We start from the raw sequence: 19190 nt of genomic DNA, 5'->3' as shown, positions 1-19190 counted from the left end.
TGTTTTCCCTATCTGGAACGCTGCCCTAGTCTCCACGCTATAGCAGGACTACTATTTTGACAAGCGGTGGACAACGGCGGGTCCAACGCAATCACAAGCCTGACAGTGACAAATGACTGTGCTGTGGCCGAGTTGAAAATAACACACATCCACTTTAATCTCTTTCTTGATTAAATCGAAGGCGTGCGGTTTTGACATCATGTGATTCTCTCATAAAGCACTGACTCCTGGTTTGGCGCTGGGATGGGACGTGTCTGCTGGAGTGATACGGGGTCGGGCAGTATGCACATGTGCTGTATCTTAAAGATGGGAGGATTGGGAGATGGGGGGGAAATGAGAGAGAACTCTAGAGAGAGTAAAAGGAAGAGAAAGTGTGAGAGGAGGAAACCACCACAAACGCATTCAAATGAATGCACAAAGGAAAAAAAATAGGATGTCAAATCCTACTGACATCAAGGTGCAAATAAAAAGAGAGAGAGAGAGAGAGAGAGAGAAATGGTGTGGAATAACAAGAGCAGAAAAGCAACAGAGATGCAAAAAATGGCAAGATGGGTAGATACGTGTGCCTTTTCTCTTAAATTGTGCATTTCTAGACTAAAGTTATATCATTGGTAGTGCATGAGATCCACAATTCAATCCCAACACATGGAGATAAAGCAGCCCAAGGCTCATTGGAATTTATTTTTAAAAATTTGACTTGACTCATAACCTGCAAGAAATGGATTCTTTATTAGTACCTACTTCAATAACTTCTCCAATAATTTATAAAATGTTCTTTTTTTGTCTGTAGTGAATACTATTAATAATAATAATAATAATAATAATAATAATAATAATAATGACGACAACAACAACAATCATATTATGATTATTATCATCATCATCAACATATATTCATATTTTCAATGTGTTTTAATTTTTGTATTTATTATTGTACTTGTATCCCTTGGAGTAAACTAGCATTTCCTTCTTATTTATTTAACACAATAACCTTTTCTTTTTAAGAGCACCCATTATCCTTCCTCCTTTCTCATCAGTGGTATCTAAAAAGGTTTCCTTTATCTCTCATTTTCTTCTCAGTTCCACTGGCTAGAGGGGAAAAAACAGGGGTTATAAATAACACTGATGAAATGGAGGAGCATTGATCTAAACAGCAGTTAAGTGGTGGGTGGTCCGCAGAGCACTTAATTGTCAGTCATGTGCCGCAGGTACGACCGCCAGTGACCCGTGTGTCTCGCGGAAAAAAAAGTGCAGATGCAAAATAAAGTGCATGGACTCACATATTGAGCCCTGGTGCTCCTCCAGGAATCGCTCCAGCAGCAGACGAGCCAGCAGAGACGGGGACAGGTCCACCTGGGGGACAGGACAATGCACCTTTATGTCCGAGAGTACTAGTTTTAGATAGAGACATTCTGTAGTGGCAATCATAGGTAGGCAAGGACATACGGTGACTCAAGTGTTTGTCACAACACAACATCAATATCAGTCTAGTATCATAATGGCAAAAAACCAAAACACTGCTATGGCATTAAAAAAAATACCACCTATCATCTGACATTCATTACAGTGTGAAAATGATACCATTTTGCGTTTCTGTTTTTGCACATGTTTAGGAGCATGAGCTTACATACTGAATAAAACTCTTCACCTCGACGTTTTAGATTTAACGTCGTCCAGAAAATGGTATTTGATGGCAATTGCTTCCCAACTAATTTATTAATCTACGTTAAAGTTATACTACGTGTCCTATGATGGACTGGCACAGCATCCAGAGTGCATTCCCACCTCATGCCCAACATCATCATAATGAAGTTTGCTTTTGCTAAGCTGTCTAACTGGTGCGCAAGCTTCCCCAAGACCACATGAAATTTGACTAGTCTCTAGATCAGTGGTCACTGTTCCTAGAGACCCGCCTTCCCGAAAACTTTAGCTCCAACCATAATCGTGTTTAATCACGCTGATCAGCTGATCAACTAAAACAGCTGTTAGATTTTGGCTGGAGATAAAACCTACAGGAAGGTACATCTCAAGGAAGAGGGTTGGTGACCACCACTCTAGATACATAATGTTTAATGAAATTTTTAGCTTATTTTGAATGTTTAGCGCTTTTAATAATAGATATTCCAATGTAGATTTAGACCCCTAATGAGTGCGTGAAAGCTGAGGACACAGTACACTCTTAATGATTACAGCAGCAGCTCTTAGCTACAAGTCTACCATAGACAGGTTAGATTATCCACTGAAGCAAGTGTGAGACTTGGCCATAAACTGTTTTTGGGAAGTACAAATCTTTAGGATGTCCATGCGAGACCAACTACAGCAGCAGAAGGTGAGTCACGAGTGCAGAAAACTCCAAGGAGACGTAGAATATCAGGATGAATCGAGCAAATCAATGTCAATATAGCGTTGGTTTATTTTAAATAAAAGGAAGTTGTGTGCGAGAGAAATAAAACTGTTTGCCACAAGGTACTATTGAACAAGTATTAAACGCTCAATACTATTTGAGATTTTGTAATGTAGCTTAATTATACTCAATGATTTAAGGGGCTAAACTCAAGACAATTCAAGGTCCAAGGTTCTAGATTTGTCACATACTGTACATATTACATACATGTGATGTAATGTAGTGAAATGTTTCTTCTTAGTTACTTGTTCCACAGTGCAACATCGAACAGACCAACAACAAGCTAAGCATATACACACACAATAAAAATAGAATATAGTAAAATAATAAAACATACAGTAGACCTATAAAAAAAAAAAAAGGTAAAATGCACAAAAATTGCAATGTGGGTTGAGAGCACTAATAAGGGCAGCCTTCCTTAATGCCGCCATCTTGGAATGCTTAATATTTCTTAAGCATTTTTTAAGCAAAGTTGAAGGATTGGCTACTTGAGTTAATTCTCCTCTTTGTGCATCATCTAATGATCATCAGAGAAGTGTGGAGCAAAGTCATGAACACAAAGGGTTAAAATACAACTTCATGTTTCTCAGACTTGCCAGCAATGCTCTATATAACACCAACACGTAATGGACAGTAGGACAAAACAGAGCATATAGTTGCCATGAGGTGAGGACGACAAAAATCACACCAGTGCCCAACTTTACCGAAAGACAGAGACTCACGTACGAGGCAGTGCAGACATAGCTAGGGCCTGAGCTGATGGCAGGGCCTGCAAACACTCACTAACTCAAAGCTGGGAGGAGACACCGGGAGCAGAGTGGCTCTTTGAAGGCAAAAACTTGAAAAAGTATGAATGCTAGCTGCAAGATCAAGACTGGAGCTGACATGGAGCGCAGCACCTATGGCTCATTTAAAACCCTTCTGTGAGGAGAGGCTGACACACCAATGGCAGCATATCCATGCTTATTCCACCTCATTCTCTATCTCCCTCTCGTGCTCTCTCCTTCTCCCCCCTCTCGCTCGCTCCTTCCCTCCCTCCCACTCTCCATCACATCCTGTATCCTGAGGTGGGATGCTGGATAATTAATGTGTTTCAATAAGTTGTTTCTTGAAGAAAACATTGTAGCTGGCAAAATAATTAGTGCATGAAAGCAGCTGGCACAACCGTATAGCATTTATAAAAAAAAAAAAATGTAAAAAAAAGAAAAGAAAGAAAGAAAAAAAAAGTGTATGCACATGTGAATTTGGCTAGAATAAGTAATATTGGTAGATAATACCCTTTCCTCTTTAGTTCATTAAACATCCGTGGTGTATTTTTCACCCCTCTGCTGTGAAGCTGGGAAAGAAAATAGCCAAAAAGAACTTCTTCTGCTTGTTAGCATAATTGGGACCCCAACGGCGGCTTCCTGCTCAGCATATAGCTCAATTGTAGTGTTTTATCTCCTCTGTGATCCTTCCTGGTGTTGCTTGAAGCAGTCCACACACACACACACACACACACACACACACACCACAAAAAGATTTACTGGGGGTGCTGTTTGTTAACATCTCCATAATTCTGCATCGAGAGTGCAGCCTTGACAACAACCAAACGTGTCTATAATTATTACGGCAGTAAGGAGACTGTATTCATCTTCATTAGAGGCTTTTGCTTTTTCAGAGTATCCTCTTGTCGTCTTTAGCCCGCAGGTCTCTTCTTCTCTCTAACCCACACAATTGTGGCTTCTCTTCCCCCATTATCTTCCTCTGTTCCCTTCTCTCTCTCTCCCACAGACACACACGTTTAAATATCACAGGATAAGGAGTTCACAGCCACCACAGTAACCCACATCAGGAGTGACACTTGAAAAATGGCAACATTACCCTTGGTGGGGCAGCCTGAATAAAGACTGCCTGATTAGTTCAGGTACTTGCATTCTCCTAATTTTCATATTAATCACAAGCCCATCTCACTCTAACGCCGGACTCCGGCACACGCCTGTGAAGTGTGAGCAACATTTACAGATGCCTGAACCCCTGAAACACTCTCCATGTTCATCATTCACAGATGAACTGATGTCACTCTGAGAAGCTAGAGGCCATGGTGATGGCAAGGGATTAAAAATGGACCCAAAGCTATTTTGACATAAGTGGAAGAAATTAGAAAAATACCAACAAAACAAAAAAATGTTCTAGTACTGTGATCCAGATTGACCCACATGTGCTTTAATGAATGAAAGATTTTGCTTGCTCGTTTGCTCTTCTACGCTATTAAACCTATACACAATGGGAGTGGATATACCCCATAACATCTGGCAACACAGGCACATGCCCACTGCAACAAGCTAACAGCCTCCTCCCACACTCTTAGGATTATAAAACACATTCATAGGATTATAACATGCATAAGAAATTGACTGTGGGTGGCCTTTTTCTTGGGTGACCTGAGCTTTAAATTTAAGGCTTTGTAAAGGTTATCCGATCAGGAGTTATTTCACCTCGACCTCATTAGGTAAAAGTGCACCAGCTGACTTTTTGTGTGATCTGCAAGTTGTAATAACTCATTACACAAGCTATATAGAGCTGAACACTGACCACACGCTTGGTAGCAGACGTGGACGTGAGTCTCGCGCTCATTATTTACTCACCTTTCTGAAAATATTCAAAGTGAATCAAACCAATCAGCTACAACAGGAATTACTTCAGGATTTTCAAACAAAGTAAGACAATGCTTAAAGGAAAAATCCACCTGGAATGACTTGCATAGTAATCCATGTTAAATCCTAATCAGTCCCAACAGGATTTTGAGATTGCAGACATTAACGCAAAATCAAACAAAAAATATATATATTTGGAGGAGCTTGCAATTTTTCAAAGTTACCGCAGATTTGGGCCAAGACGTGTTATGTGACATCACAACATGCATTCAGCAGAAGCCCTCTTTGATTCCAGTGCATTCAACATGAGTACAGCTAAAAAGGTCTCATTTACCAACAAACATCACTGTGAAAGACACAGTGCAAAACTAGTGCAAAACTATTTCGTGCAAGTGCAATCTCGCCACTTCAAGTAGTTTTCGGCAAAAAAAAAAAAAGCATGAAAAACCCTCCTGTGTGGACTGTATAATTAACATATGATCTTCAGTGGCATACAAAATTTATTTTATTTTTTTACTGAAATTCAGAGTTGATTTTAAAAAAATAAAGAAATTTTTAAGTGTAAACTCCTTTCCTCGTGTGTTTTTGGTTTTTCTTTGTTTTATGGTTTCCTACATCACCCACAATGTCATTTTATTACTCAGACTTAATCTCTTCTGAAAGAGAATGATGCAGCAGTGCTTTAGTCCTTTAGTCTACACTGTAAAACCGGATAAGTTCATTTAACTCAAAAACTTTGAGGAAACTAATTACCTCAAAAATTTTAAGTCGATAAATCAATTTCTTTAAGCCAAAGTTAAATATAACAAAAATTTAACTCAAACTTGTTATATTTAAGTGTATTTGGTTTAAAGAAATTGATTTATCAACTTAAAAATTGAGGTAATTATTTTCCTCAAATGTTTTGAGTTAAATGAACTTATCCGGTTTTACAGTATATCCAGCTCTTACCTACTCATCTGTACACTCTGCTCAAACAGAACAGGTTCCAAAGCATAAACTTTCATGCTCACGCTGCCGTCAATGCCATCGTGCTCGTCATCTTAGATCGCTAACTAGACAAGCCAAGTCTCTGCAATAACGGCAATGTTTGCGGTCTCCACTACTTTTACGTTTGATGTCTCTTTAATAGGACATTGAATAATTAATATTAATAATTAATATGACAAAAACTGATGGTGGAGAAAACAAGCATTTCTCTTTTGGTTTTAGGGGCTAACAGTCAAATTGGACTGTTATGCCTTATGTTTGAGACTGCTGAAGTTTTTTCTACTATTAAACACGATAATAATTGCGCTAGCAATTTCTCCCTATGATGTCAACGCAGCACACAACTGCTATCTACTCATTAAGAAAAATACAGCACCAGAAAAAATTAACACCAGAATTACTAAACATATCCAAAATATTTCAATATAAAAATATTTAATGGGTTTGTAAAGGAATTAACTACAGAGCTACAGATCCAAAAGAACATTGAGAATTGTCCCTGAATCACTGTCTGAATTTCTGTCACTTTTCAGTCAAAAAAACATATGACTGTGTGTAATTTTATATTTCTCTCTCTCTCTCTCTCTCTCTCTCTCTCTCTCTCTCTCTATATATATATATATATATATATATATATATACACACATAAAACTAGTGTGTATGTGTGATATATACACATATACATACATACATATATATAAAACTAGTGTGTGTATATGTGATATATATACACATATACATACATACCTATATATATATATATATATATATATATATATATATATATATATATATATATATATATATATATATATATGTATATCTCACACATACACACACTAGTTTTATGAGCCATTTTATAGTGACTGACTCTTGTTGTTGTTCTTCACATTCCACTGTTTTAGCCTGTAGAAATTACTTAGTGAGGTAGTAAAATACCCAGTGGCGTAGACACTAACCAGTAATTCGCCCTTTTAATTTAAATACAACATTCTGAAAAAAGTGTCAAAAATTGTGTGGTCACTTTTAAGCCCCATTTCTGGGACTACCTTGACACCTCTAGTACATAGGTCCCGCTTTAGGATTGTGGGTAATACCTCACTTACATTTTAAGTTTAAATCAGACTGACTTATGGCTTCCACATAAGCACATCTTGGAAGGTTTACGCCTATATTGCAAACAATCAAATTTGATATGGGGATTGTGAGTGACAATTTTACATCCAAAACCTCACTAGCTTAATTGCTGGCCAAGTTTCTTGTTTCCTTAAGTGCATATACAACTGTAACATTACCTATGACAAATATCATGAGCTGGGCTAATTCTAATCAGCTTTAATAGATTTACTCATAAATGTCTTTAATGTTAGATGCATTCATAGACACCAGATTCTAAATCTATATAATAATAAAAAAGTCAATTAAACGAGATGAATGATGGTGGCTGATTACAGACAGATGTATGAGAAATACTTATAGACAATAGCCAGAGGAATGGCTGATTATTTAGTAAATGGCTTCTGAAATATGACATAATACCCATCCATTTTCCATACCATATCCTACACAGGGTTGCGGGGAGCCTGGAGCCTATCCCAGGTAACTCGGGGCACAAGGTGGGGACACCCTGGATGAGGTGCCGACCCAGTACAGAGCATAATTGTACACACACACACACATTGGACAATATGGAAATGCCAATCAGCGTACAATAGATGTCTTTGGACTGGAGGAGGAAACCAGAGCACCCAGAGGAAACCCCTGAAGCACAGGGAGAACATGCAAACTCTGCACACACAGGTCAGAGGCGGGATTCGAGCCACCAACCCCAGAGGTGTAAGGCAAACGTGCTAACAACTAAGCCACCGCACCTCTATATATAATACATTCATTATATTTTATGGCATAAAACACAAATAATTTAGTATATGAGGAAGAAAATCCAATATCTTAATTAACACACAGTACTGTTCAAAAATTGTTTTAGGCACATATAAAGAAATATTAAAATGCTTCATTAATAATAAAAATTAAAGGTTTCTGAATATAATAAAATTACAGACATTACAGAAAAGAAAGGCCAACAGTAATAAATAAATAAATAAATAATTTAATAAAATAATAGTAAATAACCCTTTGCTTTAAAACAATGTTTTTATCTGGAAAGTGGTCGATTACATGGAAAGGATTCCACAGTGACATGAAGAAATTACTGAGAAAGTTTGTTTTGGGAAAATATTTGGAAATGTTTGGGGGGGATAAATCAGGGTGTACAGGATTTTTGTAATTTCCATGATTTGTATTTTGAGGGTGAGCACAACTGGAGGATCTTTATGAAAACAACATGGTTTTTTATTTTGTGTTTAATATCTCTTCAGCAGGAACGGGTCATCTGAGGCGAGGCAGGATCATTAAAGGGAGGATATTAACTCAGTTCATCTTGATTCTCACTGCTATTATCAGAGTAAACATCAAATTTGAGGCTTTATGGGATGCATTTTAAGAGGCCGTGGCAATGGAGAGGGTGGGAGCGCAGCCCCCTTTTAATGGGACACGCTAGAGACACTGCAGGGCCCTTTCACTAGCCATTAAACCCTGAGAGTAACCCAGCGTTAATTGTTAATTTGCTGACTGGATGCAATGCACAGAAGACACAGGGTAGTCACAGAGAGGACTCGTTCATTGTTATTAATGGGAAATGTTGGAACTTGTTGGCCATGTGTGACCCTTTAACGCCTGCAGCGGCAAACTATTTCTAATACACACGCGTAAAACTTCCCCCAGTCCAACATTAGCAGCATATGGGTCGTTTTCCAGTATTAAATTGTGACCATGAGTAATATTGCTTTGAATGAATTCAGTAGAATTTTCAGTGGACATTAATATAGCTTTTGGCTGGAAAGCTGGTCTGATACGTCAACCATAGATATAAATCTAAATACTACATGCAGACCTTTGTGTGTCAATCAATTATTGTTTCAGAAAGCAGCATTTATGAATGTCAATTATGATAATGACAGAAAAAAAAAAAGTATTTTTACATCTGTCTGAGGAGGATACGGCCTAATTGCATTAAATAATTGGTTAATAGGTAGGACCATTTGCCCAATTTTTATAAGTACTAACAGGCAGGGGAAAAATCTGAAACACCGATTCAGTCTTTGAAAAGATGGAGCATTCAGGGATAATTGTGTTTGTGCCAAAATCTGCTGCAGACCTGCCAGGGCACTTCAAAAGAAAAATAAATAGCTAGCTATAAAACTGAACGGGAAGAAAATACACAAAGAGAAGATGGAAAGAAAGAAAGAAAAGAAAGGAAAAGAGAAAGAAAGGGAGCCAGAGAGAGAGAGAGAGAGAGAGAGAGAGAGAGTGAGTGAGAGTGAACGACTCGAGAGGGTTTAAGTCATTACCTCATTGGCTAACTCCAGCAGGACAGGGTCTGAAGGATGTTTGCTGGCTTCACTACGGTACCTTCATTACAACAACAAAATAACGATCGTGAAAAAAAGAAGAAAAAAAAAAGAGTGAACAGACATGCGGATAGAAGACAACAAGAACAGGCCAGCCAAGACATGCTGATGTCCCGTAGGCTTCGGCCTCTACGGCATTTCCAATGCTTTGTGTGGTTGAAACGGTACAGCTCTGAAACCTCAGACTGTCCTCAAATCAGACAAGCATGATCATTAACAAAACGAAGGGGCTCTGCCTCCTCCCCGTCAGAAACCACAAAGCCTTCCAAAGATCCCACGCAGATAATGTGTGAGGTTTCTTGTTATGTAAGCAGGTTACAACTGCAGCTTCTGGTTTGCGTTTTTGCAAAAACAACAAGCTTAATAGGCTACACGAGGCTAATTACGATATGCAACAAAAATGCTTCCTTGCCTTGAGCCACTTTGCTTTTGTTGTCTCCTGATCCGATTTTTGAAAGAAATTGCAAATAATAGACCGCCATGTGCCTAATCAAGGCAAATGTCCAAGCATAATTTTTTTTTTTTTCCTGTGTGTGCACATTTGTAGGCTTAGCAGGTGCGAGTGGGGATCTGGAAGGCCTGGTGATTTGTTTAGAGGAGATTATATCTGTCACTCGAGCCCACCCACTCACACGTACACACCCGTCTAGTGATTAGTAGGTAGAGTGGACTGATTCTTACCTCTGGTAGTAGTCTTCAATGACATCTGAGTGATGTTTCACAAGACTTCTTTTCATTCTTTTCTGAAACAAGGTGCATGATGAAATGGTTGCCTTTTTTTTTTTGCGTCTTCTAAATAAGGACATATTTTACATCATTTATAAGTCACAATGATTTAAAAATAAATTCCCATGCAAAAAGGAAAAAAAAAAAAAAAAACACAATCCTTTTTCCTTTTCATTTGGAATTTTCCTATGTGAGCAAGCAACATTATTGAATCTCAGCAAGTTGTGCTCAAAGGGGTTTGATGTGAGTAATGACAAAATCATTCTCCCTTGACTTAAACCTTCAATTAATTTCCACTGCGATGAAACCACAACAGATTAAACCCCCCTCCCCTCTGCACCTTTTAAATGCCTTATTTTATATGATTCAGTTGCCATCTTAACCAGGGGAAAGAGTGAGCATGGCTTAAAAAACAACTTATTTAAAAACTACAAAAAAGCAATTCCAAGGGGACATGCCGCATGAGTGACACCTGTCACAGGGATGATGAATGACTCCATTTTGTGCCTCTGCAGCCTTCTGCCACTCCCGGCATCGGCCATTTATCATCATCGGCTGTCAGCCAGGGAAAGCGGCAGTGACAGTGCGAGTCAGCAAACATTTAGCACACGGAGCCGCACTACACGGGGAAATTATTATTGTCAGAATAATAATGGTTTAGCATAATTTATTACAGGTCCACCAAATAAGCAGGGGCTAGATGTTATTAGACAGATGGATGGGAAGGCTTGGCAGGATTCCACCGAGACTCAGGCAAGGCCTTCGTCGTGTGAGTGGGGAGAGCAGAGGAGAGAGAGGGAAGGGGGGGCATCCTCCGAACCAATCAGAGAGCTGGCAGTTCAATTACAAAAAAATAAGGGGACATTCATCATTCAATTAGGCACCTGTCAGGCCTCACAAAGGAAGAAAACTTCTAACCTGGTACTCCAGGGAGAAGATGCTCAGAAGAGTGGACTGCGAGTGACTGGAACAAATAAAAGAAGGACAAAGTTAATTACCAGAGTGCATTGCACAGAGACAAAGGAAGAGGGGCGCTTCAAAGCCACGGCCGGCTGCCCTGTAATCTAAAAGAACATGAAAACAAGTGTGGCAAAGTTGTTCCAGATGAACATCTCGGACAAAAGGTTCCTGCTGAGATGCGTTGTGAGGGGAGGGAGGTAAGGTTACAGAGGCTGGGGATGGTGTGAAATGAGAGAAAATAAAAGCACTCTCCACTCCTCATATCAATGTCCACTGCATCAGACGGATCCTACAGTCCTTCCTGTCTTCAACTAGTCCAGGGAGCAGAATACCTTAAAGACAGGCAGAAACATCACATATCGATATGTTAACAGGATTCAATTCAACCATCAATAGACCAGTATGTGTGCATTTTGATATCCTGTATCGGCAGGTATGTCCTCTTTTTAGGATCAAAAGGTAGTGTTGGCGCTAGAAGGGGGTTTCAGGTTGAGAGAAACGTTGCCACACTCTCTGCACTGGCATATGGGACATTCTGGAACATTCACAATGAAACTGATGGGCTCTGAAAATGGAACCTTTCACAGCAGGAAGCTGGGACTCCCAGAAATCGCTCAATTCCATGGCTTGCCATAAGACGTGTGCATTCATTTCCAGTTACACTCCGTGTCAAACACCTGGCCATGAAGTCGGACAAAGCGAGTTGGTGTTCCCTTCACCAACCAAAAACCAAAATCTTTCAAGCAATTTCCCTAAAATAACATTTTTTAACTCTCTATACACCTACTGCTTCATGTGGTCTTGTTTCCACATGCTATCTTCAATATACACATACTGTTAAACCTAACAGACTTCTCTCTGAGAGCAGGAACGTAAACAGAGGCTAGAACGCCAGGTTTTCTACCTGCCGTTAAATATCAAGTCCATACTGGTCTCCGTCATCAATTTGGACACGTACCAATAAAGCAACAGAGAGCTTATATATAGATTTTTCTCATTATATTCATCATCAACTCAATAAAAGCTGACCTGGAGACGGACTAGAAAGAAAACACATTATAACCCATGATAGATTCCTCTGTGCTGAACATCAACAACTCAGCTCAAACGCTTCGTACGGAGGAGAAAAAAAATAACATCTTTGTGAGCACATATCCCTATTAATTATTACAATGATATGCACGGGTCAAGGGGTCAGTACAATTAAGTGGGCCATTAAACGGTCAACTGTCAACATGTGAACATTTATGAGAAAGAAAGGGAAGAAAAGAAAAAAAAAAAAGGTCTTCTACACTTCAACCTCACACCTGAACATTTCAACAACATTACTGCTCAATTCTCAAGACATAGCCATCCCTTCTGCTGAATCCCACATCTGTTAGGTTTTAAATGGATTACTCTCTATAATGATCATGATTACACCCTAATTGCTAAATCTTTGCCCTGTTAAGTTTAAAGGGAGGTAAACTGCCCTAAATATCTGTGAAAACATATCTGTTTCAAATACTGACTCGACCTGTGGCCAAATACTCTCTCATGGTTAATATTGAAATGTAAAAATAAGGGAGCTAAAGAAAAACACCTACATTACATACGAAACACATTAAGTAAAATATGGCTTTTCTAATGTTTCTAAATCAACATGTGGAACGTCCTTTCTACTGGACAATCGTCATGACTAAGCTATGTCGGACTTTTCCAAAAAAGACTGCTCGTTTTGTTAAAATATACAGTAACACAACATGCTGATCTCAGTAAGCCATAAATATGGCTGTCATACTATATATATATAATATATTACACATATATAATGTTTATTTCCTACTGGGTTTAGCCAAACCAGCTTTAAGCTCGGACTCTGTGCTGGTGAAGATTACAGAGAAATTGATCTGAGAGACTTGGAAAGCTCATAGTCATAAAACCAATGCAGTCGGATTTCAGAGCTGTTGCTAAAACTTCAGGATTGTAGTCGAAGGACCAGATGATCGGACACATTTTATAACTGTACGTTATATATATTTGATAAGTTGCACTATAACCTATCCATCAATCCATTTTCCATACCGCTTATCCTACACAGGGTCACGGGAGAGCCTGGAGTCTATCCCAGAGAACTTGGGGCACAATTTAGTAGACACCCTGGCCAGGGTGCTAACCCATCGCAGGGCACAATCGCACACATTCACATGCTATGGACAATTTGGAGATGCCAGTCAGCCTATAAGGCATGTCTTTGGACTGAGGGAGCAAAGTGGAGTACCACGAAGGAGGGAGGAAACCAGGAAGCACGGGGAGATCATGCAAACCCACAACCCCGGAGGTGCTAGACAAATATGCTAGCCACCAAGATACCATGCCCCGACATTATAACCAAGCTATAGTAATTATAATTACAATATTAGTACAATAGTACATCATTATAAACTACAATATATTAATACGAGAAACATTTTTCATGATTTTTTCAAATAACTGTAAAAGTAATGACAATACTGTTTAGTACAGGCGGTGGCACAGTGGAACAAAGGGTAGTGTTGCAGTCTCATAGCTGTTTGGGTCTCTGATTCAATCCTGATCACGTGTTACTGAGTTTCACGTGTTCTCCCAACGAACAAAAACAGGCCGGTAGGTGGAACTGGCCCTAGGTATATAAAACGCCCTTAGGTTTGAATGAGTGTATGAACGTGTGTGTGTGGTGCTCTCTGATGGACTGGCATCACATCCAGGATGTATTCCCAGCTTGCACTCAGTGTTCACGAGACAGGATCCGGATCCACTGCGACCCTGATCCAAATAAAGCGGGTACAGAAGATGGATGGATGGATGGAAGAATTATTATCTTAAGGACACAGCAATTAATTAGATACAGAATACAGTGTATATCGTGATTAAGCTTCATAAGGCGTTGAAATCACTTTGCTTAAAGGTCCAAGAGATGTTTCAGTGTTTAATTGACACGATTCTGTGTTGAACTGCGAAAAAAGGAAACTGCCTACACCAATTGCAGCCATAACAATGTTACAGAAACTCACAGACTATGTCATAATGCATAGAATTTAGTATGATATCAAACTGTAAAACAAACTATTTGCACATAAATAGTTTATATTCTCCCACAAGGGACGACACCAATAATAATACATAATGCATAGACATAAAATTAGCAAATAAAGTAAAAAATTTAAATATATATATTTGTTAAAATATATATACCCACGACTGAAGTTAAGTGTCTGATTTAAAAATACATCAGTACGTCTTTGTTATACGCATCAAAACAGGCTGCCAGATGGTATAAAATTTAGCACCAGAATCTACATATAGACAACTTTCTTCAGTGTCAAGTGTCAAACGATGCATAATACCATGTATTCTGTCTAAATGACGTTAGACATCCTAAGACTTCAGAGAGTTACAAGTGGGGGGAAAAAAGCGTAACATAACATATCAGAATCTCTTGCTACTACACAATATTACTGCTGTATAAATACATTTGTTCTGTAGTTTACAGAGGCTCCAGTAACATGGGTTCCATGGGCTGTGGCTCTCAGACCACACGCCAGTTGCTGAATGCATGTAAACCTGATACATCATAATTCACTGTATTCTACCCACTGTAGAATAGTATTTACAGCAGGAATGCAGGAAACTAGACCAAACAGACAGATGTAATTTATTATGTAACGGACTGCTACGCTGTTCTTCCAATCGTTCAGAGTTATCTTCTTTTTTTTCTTTCTTCCCCTGAGCCATTGTTAAACAGAACGGCAGAGAAAGTGCACAGAAAGAATGAGAGAAGTGAACAGAACAAGTCAGCAATCTGTTTCAGTTTTAAAAAAATAAATTTTTTAAAAAAGTGTAGCACTACAAATCATCTTCATTAAGACTACAGTTTATGAAAACAACAATAATAATTGCACAAGTGGCCATGGATTCAGCAGTGTATTTACAGAATGTAGGTTAAAAAAAAACAAAAATCAGGAAAATACTTCACTGGAATAAGAACGAAGAGAGCTATTAGAAGGTCATAGAACAGCATTAAGCCTATCGCCTCTAGCCTATAATTTCAAACAGGGAAAAACAGAAGGTCTGCAATCAGATCAGTGCCTTGGAAATCATTCAGAACGTAATTACCCTTCTCTCCAACCTACGACATTCCATTAATATGCATGGGGCTGAATATAGCATTGAGGCCAATTTGATTAAAATATCCCACTCAGACTGATCCATGGTGTCTACTTAATGCTTCTGTCACCCGAACAAGTTAAACTACAATGCCTCGATCATACCTACAGTATATACACAAACTGTATGCTGGGTAATTTGCATATAACTGAATTTTCATCTTTTTTTTCTTTTTTTTTTTTTTTTTAAATAATGTTAAACTATGAACAAAGCAATCGTACATGATCTGAAATAATTTTTAACGTCCTTTCTAATTCTTAAAATCATTTCAACCTTCGTGCTTTTTTTTTTTAACAAATGATTAATAATAAAAAATGGCAGCGATTAACCTAATGAATACCACCTGGCTAATGATATCCGTCTCATATGTTTCAACAATAATTAGCGCTTGCTACATCTATTTGTGGCAGGGCAGAAACTGCAGCGAAGCATAGCAAATTTTATTCCTAATGATTTAAGGATGGGCTACAAACAAAGGCAAAGACTGGAAGATTTGGTATGGTTGGAATGAAATAAGGAAATGCTGACATTTCTAAGACTAAGTATGTGTGTGTGGGGGGGGGATGCTGATAACATTTTCAGTCAAAAGCCATGCTGAACAGTAAATAAAGTAAACACTGGCTGAATATGACCTGAAGTTGGACTGCTTCTCAAAGCCTATTTTTTGGGGGTTTTAAATCAATATTTTCGCACAACTGCATCTACTTTTGCTTTATTCTCTGCATATGTAAATTGCCCTAATTATACATGCTGATAAGAGCAGGGGAACATCTGTTTCAGCCCAAACAGCACGGTATGAAGATAAAATGCAGAGCAGTGATAGATTTGACACACCAAAGCACGTATGTTCTGACTAGTTACATTAATTCTGCTTCAAAAATATGTTTAGTAAAACTCAGTGTTCTTAATGCAAAAAGACTGCATAAGAATAAAACTTCTCAGTAGCTTTTGCAGAAGACTGAGTCATGCATCACTTTCCTAGCGAGTTACTTATGAGAACAGGCCTGTACAACTCATTTATGAATGACTTTTTACTACATTACATAGACAGAAAATTTGACAGAGCTTTGATAACCTTAGGGATTGCAGCAGGCAGAGAAAAAAAATGACCACGAAATTCCTAGTGTATATCAGCGGATATTTTATGGCTATTTTATTTTTCTCTCAAGGCAAAGGTCAGGTGTGACTGCTAAATAATAACAAGCAGCGTCTCCATTTGATACACTCAAGGATTGGAGATGCCAACCTCATGGAGAGGAATAAACTTGGAGCAAATACCTCTAAGTGTATAAAATCTCTGTGCTGCTCGCTTTGCTTACGTCTTTTAAATCAGCTCCATCCACAAAGCTATCCTTGCTTTAATTATGATTAGCTATGAAAGTGTGTGTGCGTGCACAGTGGTCATGATCCAAAAAAATGCCACTGTTTTAATAGTGTGACCGTTTTCCGACATCAAAATCATTTATAATGACTCCAAAATCTGATGTAAAGTGTAAAATGAGGCCTCGATTACCCATCAGGCAAAGAACGAAGCACATTAGGCTGACCGACTGTCTACTCCCTCAAGGACGGCCACATCGCCCCCCCCCCCCCCCCCCCATTCCGCGCAATTTGGTTCAATCCTCTTCCGCAACTGATCCCAGTGTGCAAACTGATCCTCAGGCAAAAATCCCATGCAGTAGCTGTGCAACTGTACTACACTCACAGCACATTCCCAGAGCATTGTGTAAGGCAGTGGGACGTGCCACATTTCACCGAAAGCTACATTTGTCATTGCATGCCACAGCACTGATGGTTTTAAAAAGCTTCTCTCTGCCAATACGTTGAGAACCTGGAGCATAAATCACCACAAGGTGAAGACGTGCACAAAATCATTCAAAAAGCCATCACACTATTTTGCTTTTTAATAAGGTGGCCGTTTTAAGACCGCTTTCAACGGATGATTTTACAGTCTACTGTGAAGAATAATGTGTCTTATAAGGAAACGTGTCTTCTATCCTAACCAGAGCAAATCCTCTAAACATGCTCCAGCAGCACTGCTGTAAACTAAGCGAAAGGTCTCTCTCATGTCCACTGTCTCTTTCTCTCTTGCCCTTGGCGTTCTTCCTCACGCCTAACCACATAAACAATCCCAGTTGTGTGATGAGGCCGTGTGCATCCCTGACAGCACAGTGCTCCACTGGCCAGGCCAAAACCACAAGCCTAAGCTGCCAGTTCCACTTTTTGTTTGCACCGTGAGACAGAGACGTGTGGTCTTCCACAAGGGAGAAATGCTTGGCCAGTAGCTCTGGGAGCCAGACGGCCTGCTAGCTAAACGTAAGGACAATGTTTTTACTGCACTGACCAAGCAACGAGCATTAAAGACAAACAGCAGTATTGACACCTTACAGCGAACAAAAAAACCCAATAATTTTGGTTTAAAAAAATTGTTTCCAACAATTAAACAATTTGTTGAATGTATAGAAAGCCTAAATGAAAGGGGAAGAAAAAAAGGTCTCATGAATTTTTAGTAACCCTGAGAATACTGAGACTGGTTAACATATAATTCAGTCCTATCGGATTAACAGGCATGTAATAGAGAGATAAACACCATAACTGCAATAAATAATCAATGCGTAGCCCCTTTGCTTCAGACCCCAGCTTGAGCATTACCATCGAAAACAAAGTGTCTGCAGCCAAGAAAATCAGCATATCAATGGCACATGCCACAACAACACTGGCCTCGGGTTTACTCCAAAGAGCACACTAGATAAACCCCAAATAACAGAGAAATTAACAAATGCTTGACATTTGCTCAACATCCATTATTCTGACACTTCTTCAGAATTTCAAAAGGCTGAGTGCATGCTTAATCAACATTCATATTCCCCAAGCGAGCCACTGGCACCATATTGCAGCCCGCCTCGGCGCTGATGAAAACGGCACATTAGGGCTCGTTTTGAAAACGTTCAGGGACTCTGAACGGATGCGTGTGGACGTGTGGGTTGTCTGAACGTGGAAAGGGGGAGCGCGCGAACGCTTTCTCTCTTTTAAAGCGCATCCAAGATGGGAGCATCTGCACCGATCTATTCTCTCCCCACTCCAGCAGGCCAGCTCTCCAAACTCGACAGACATATGCAAAGTGAGCTGAACGGCATTCGAAAGAGGGGAGTGATCATTACACCCAAATTCATTCATAGCAGTGCGCAGAGGGCTAACGGAGGCGTCTCACTCCTGGGACAAAGACCAGAGGGGAATGACAGTGGTCCCACACGATCCTAGTCAGCCAGGCGAGCTCCACGAGAGCATTTCCAATTCTAATATGAAGCGCAGAGAGAGAGAGAGAGAGAGAGAGAGAGAGAGAGAATGGCCTGTGCCTGATGTCACATCCCACCACTGGGCCATCACGCCATCATCACGCCCCCCCGCTCCAGTCTCATTGTAGTGGCAGGACAGGCCGGCCGAGCAGGAGGTGTGCTGAATTTGCATGGCTCTCCATTGTGAGAGGGGGAAAAGTGACAGCACCGTGTCCAATTCTTTTCCCTTCAGAACGACTCGAGCCCGGCAGGAGAGGCCAGGCTGACAGATGACTCCCAACATCTGTGTTACGTGAGTGATACAGATGAGGGACTTTGCATCCCCCCTCAACAGCCAAACGCATAGTCAGGGTTCAGGCACCCGGTGCAAATCAGCTTTAAATGACCAAAAAATGAGGCTGGATTCAAATAGGTTTGTTTAGCACAGTTTGTATTTATATTATAAATCTTTAAACTGTGTGCGCAAATAACGTGCATGTTTAACAAGACCTCGGAACTGACCACTCTTTTAGATATTGAGCCA

General features: G+C 39.6%; 1 protein-coding gene across 2 annotated transcripts in view; it reads right to left on the bottom strand.

Annotated features, from left to right (window-relative positions):
* Positions 1-19190, bottom strand: part of cdin1 (CDAN1 interacting nuclease 1) — a 73031-nt gene that overhangs the window by 42101 nt on the left and 11740 nt on the right. The window contains exons 2-5 of one of the 2 annotated variants that reach the window (XM_053633751.1): positions 11145-11190; positions 10182-10243; positions 9441-9501; positions 1281-1353 (exon numbers count right to left, since the gene is read on the bottom strand). In XM_053633751.1, coding sequence (XP_053489726.1) covers positions 1281-1353; positions 9441-9501; positions 10182-10243; positions 11145-11190 — 242 coding nt within the window. The remainder of the gene's footprint in view (positions 1-1280; positions 1354-9440; positions 9502-10181; positions 10244-11144; positions 11191-19190) is intronic. The other variant, XM_053633752.1, reaches the window with a different exon arrangement.

The sequence above is a fragment of the Ictalurus furcatus genome, chromosome 9 (assembly GCF_023375685.1).
Source record: "Ictalurus furcatus strain D&B chromosome 9, Billie_1.0, whole genome shotgun sequence".
Classification (NCBI taxonomy): Eukaryota; Metazoa; Chordata; class Actinopteri; order Siluriformes; family Ictaluridae; genus Ictalurus; species Ictalurus furcatus.
The sequence above is the reverse complement of the archived record's forward strand: the minus strand, read 5'-3'. Positions and strand labels throughout refer to the sequence as shown.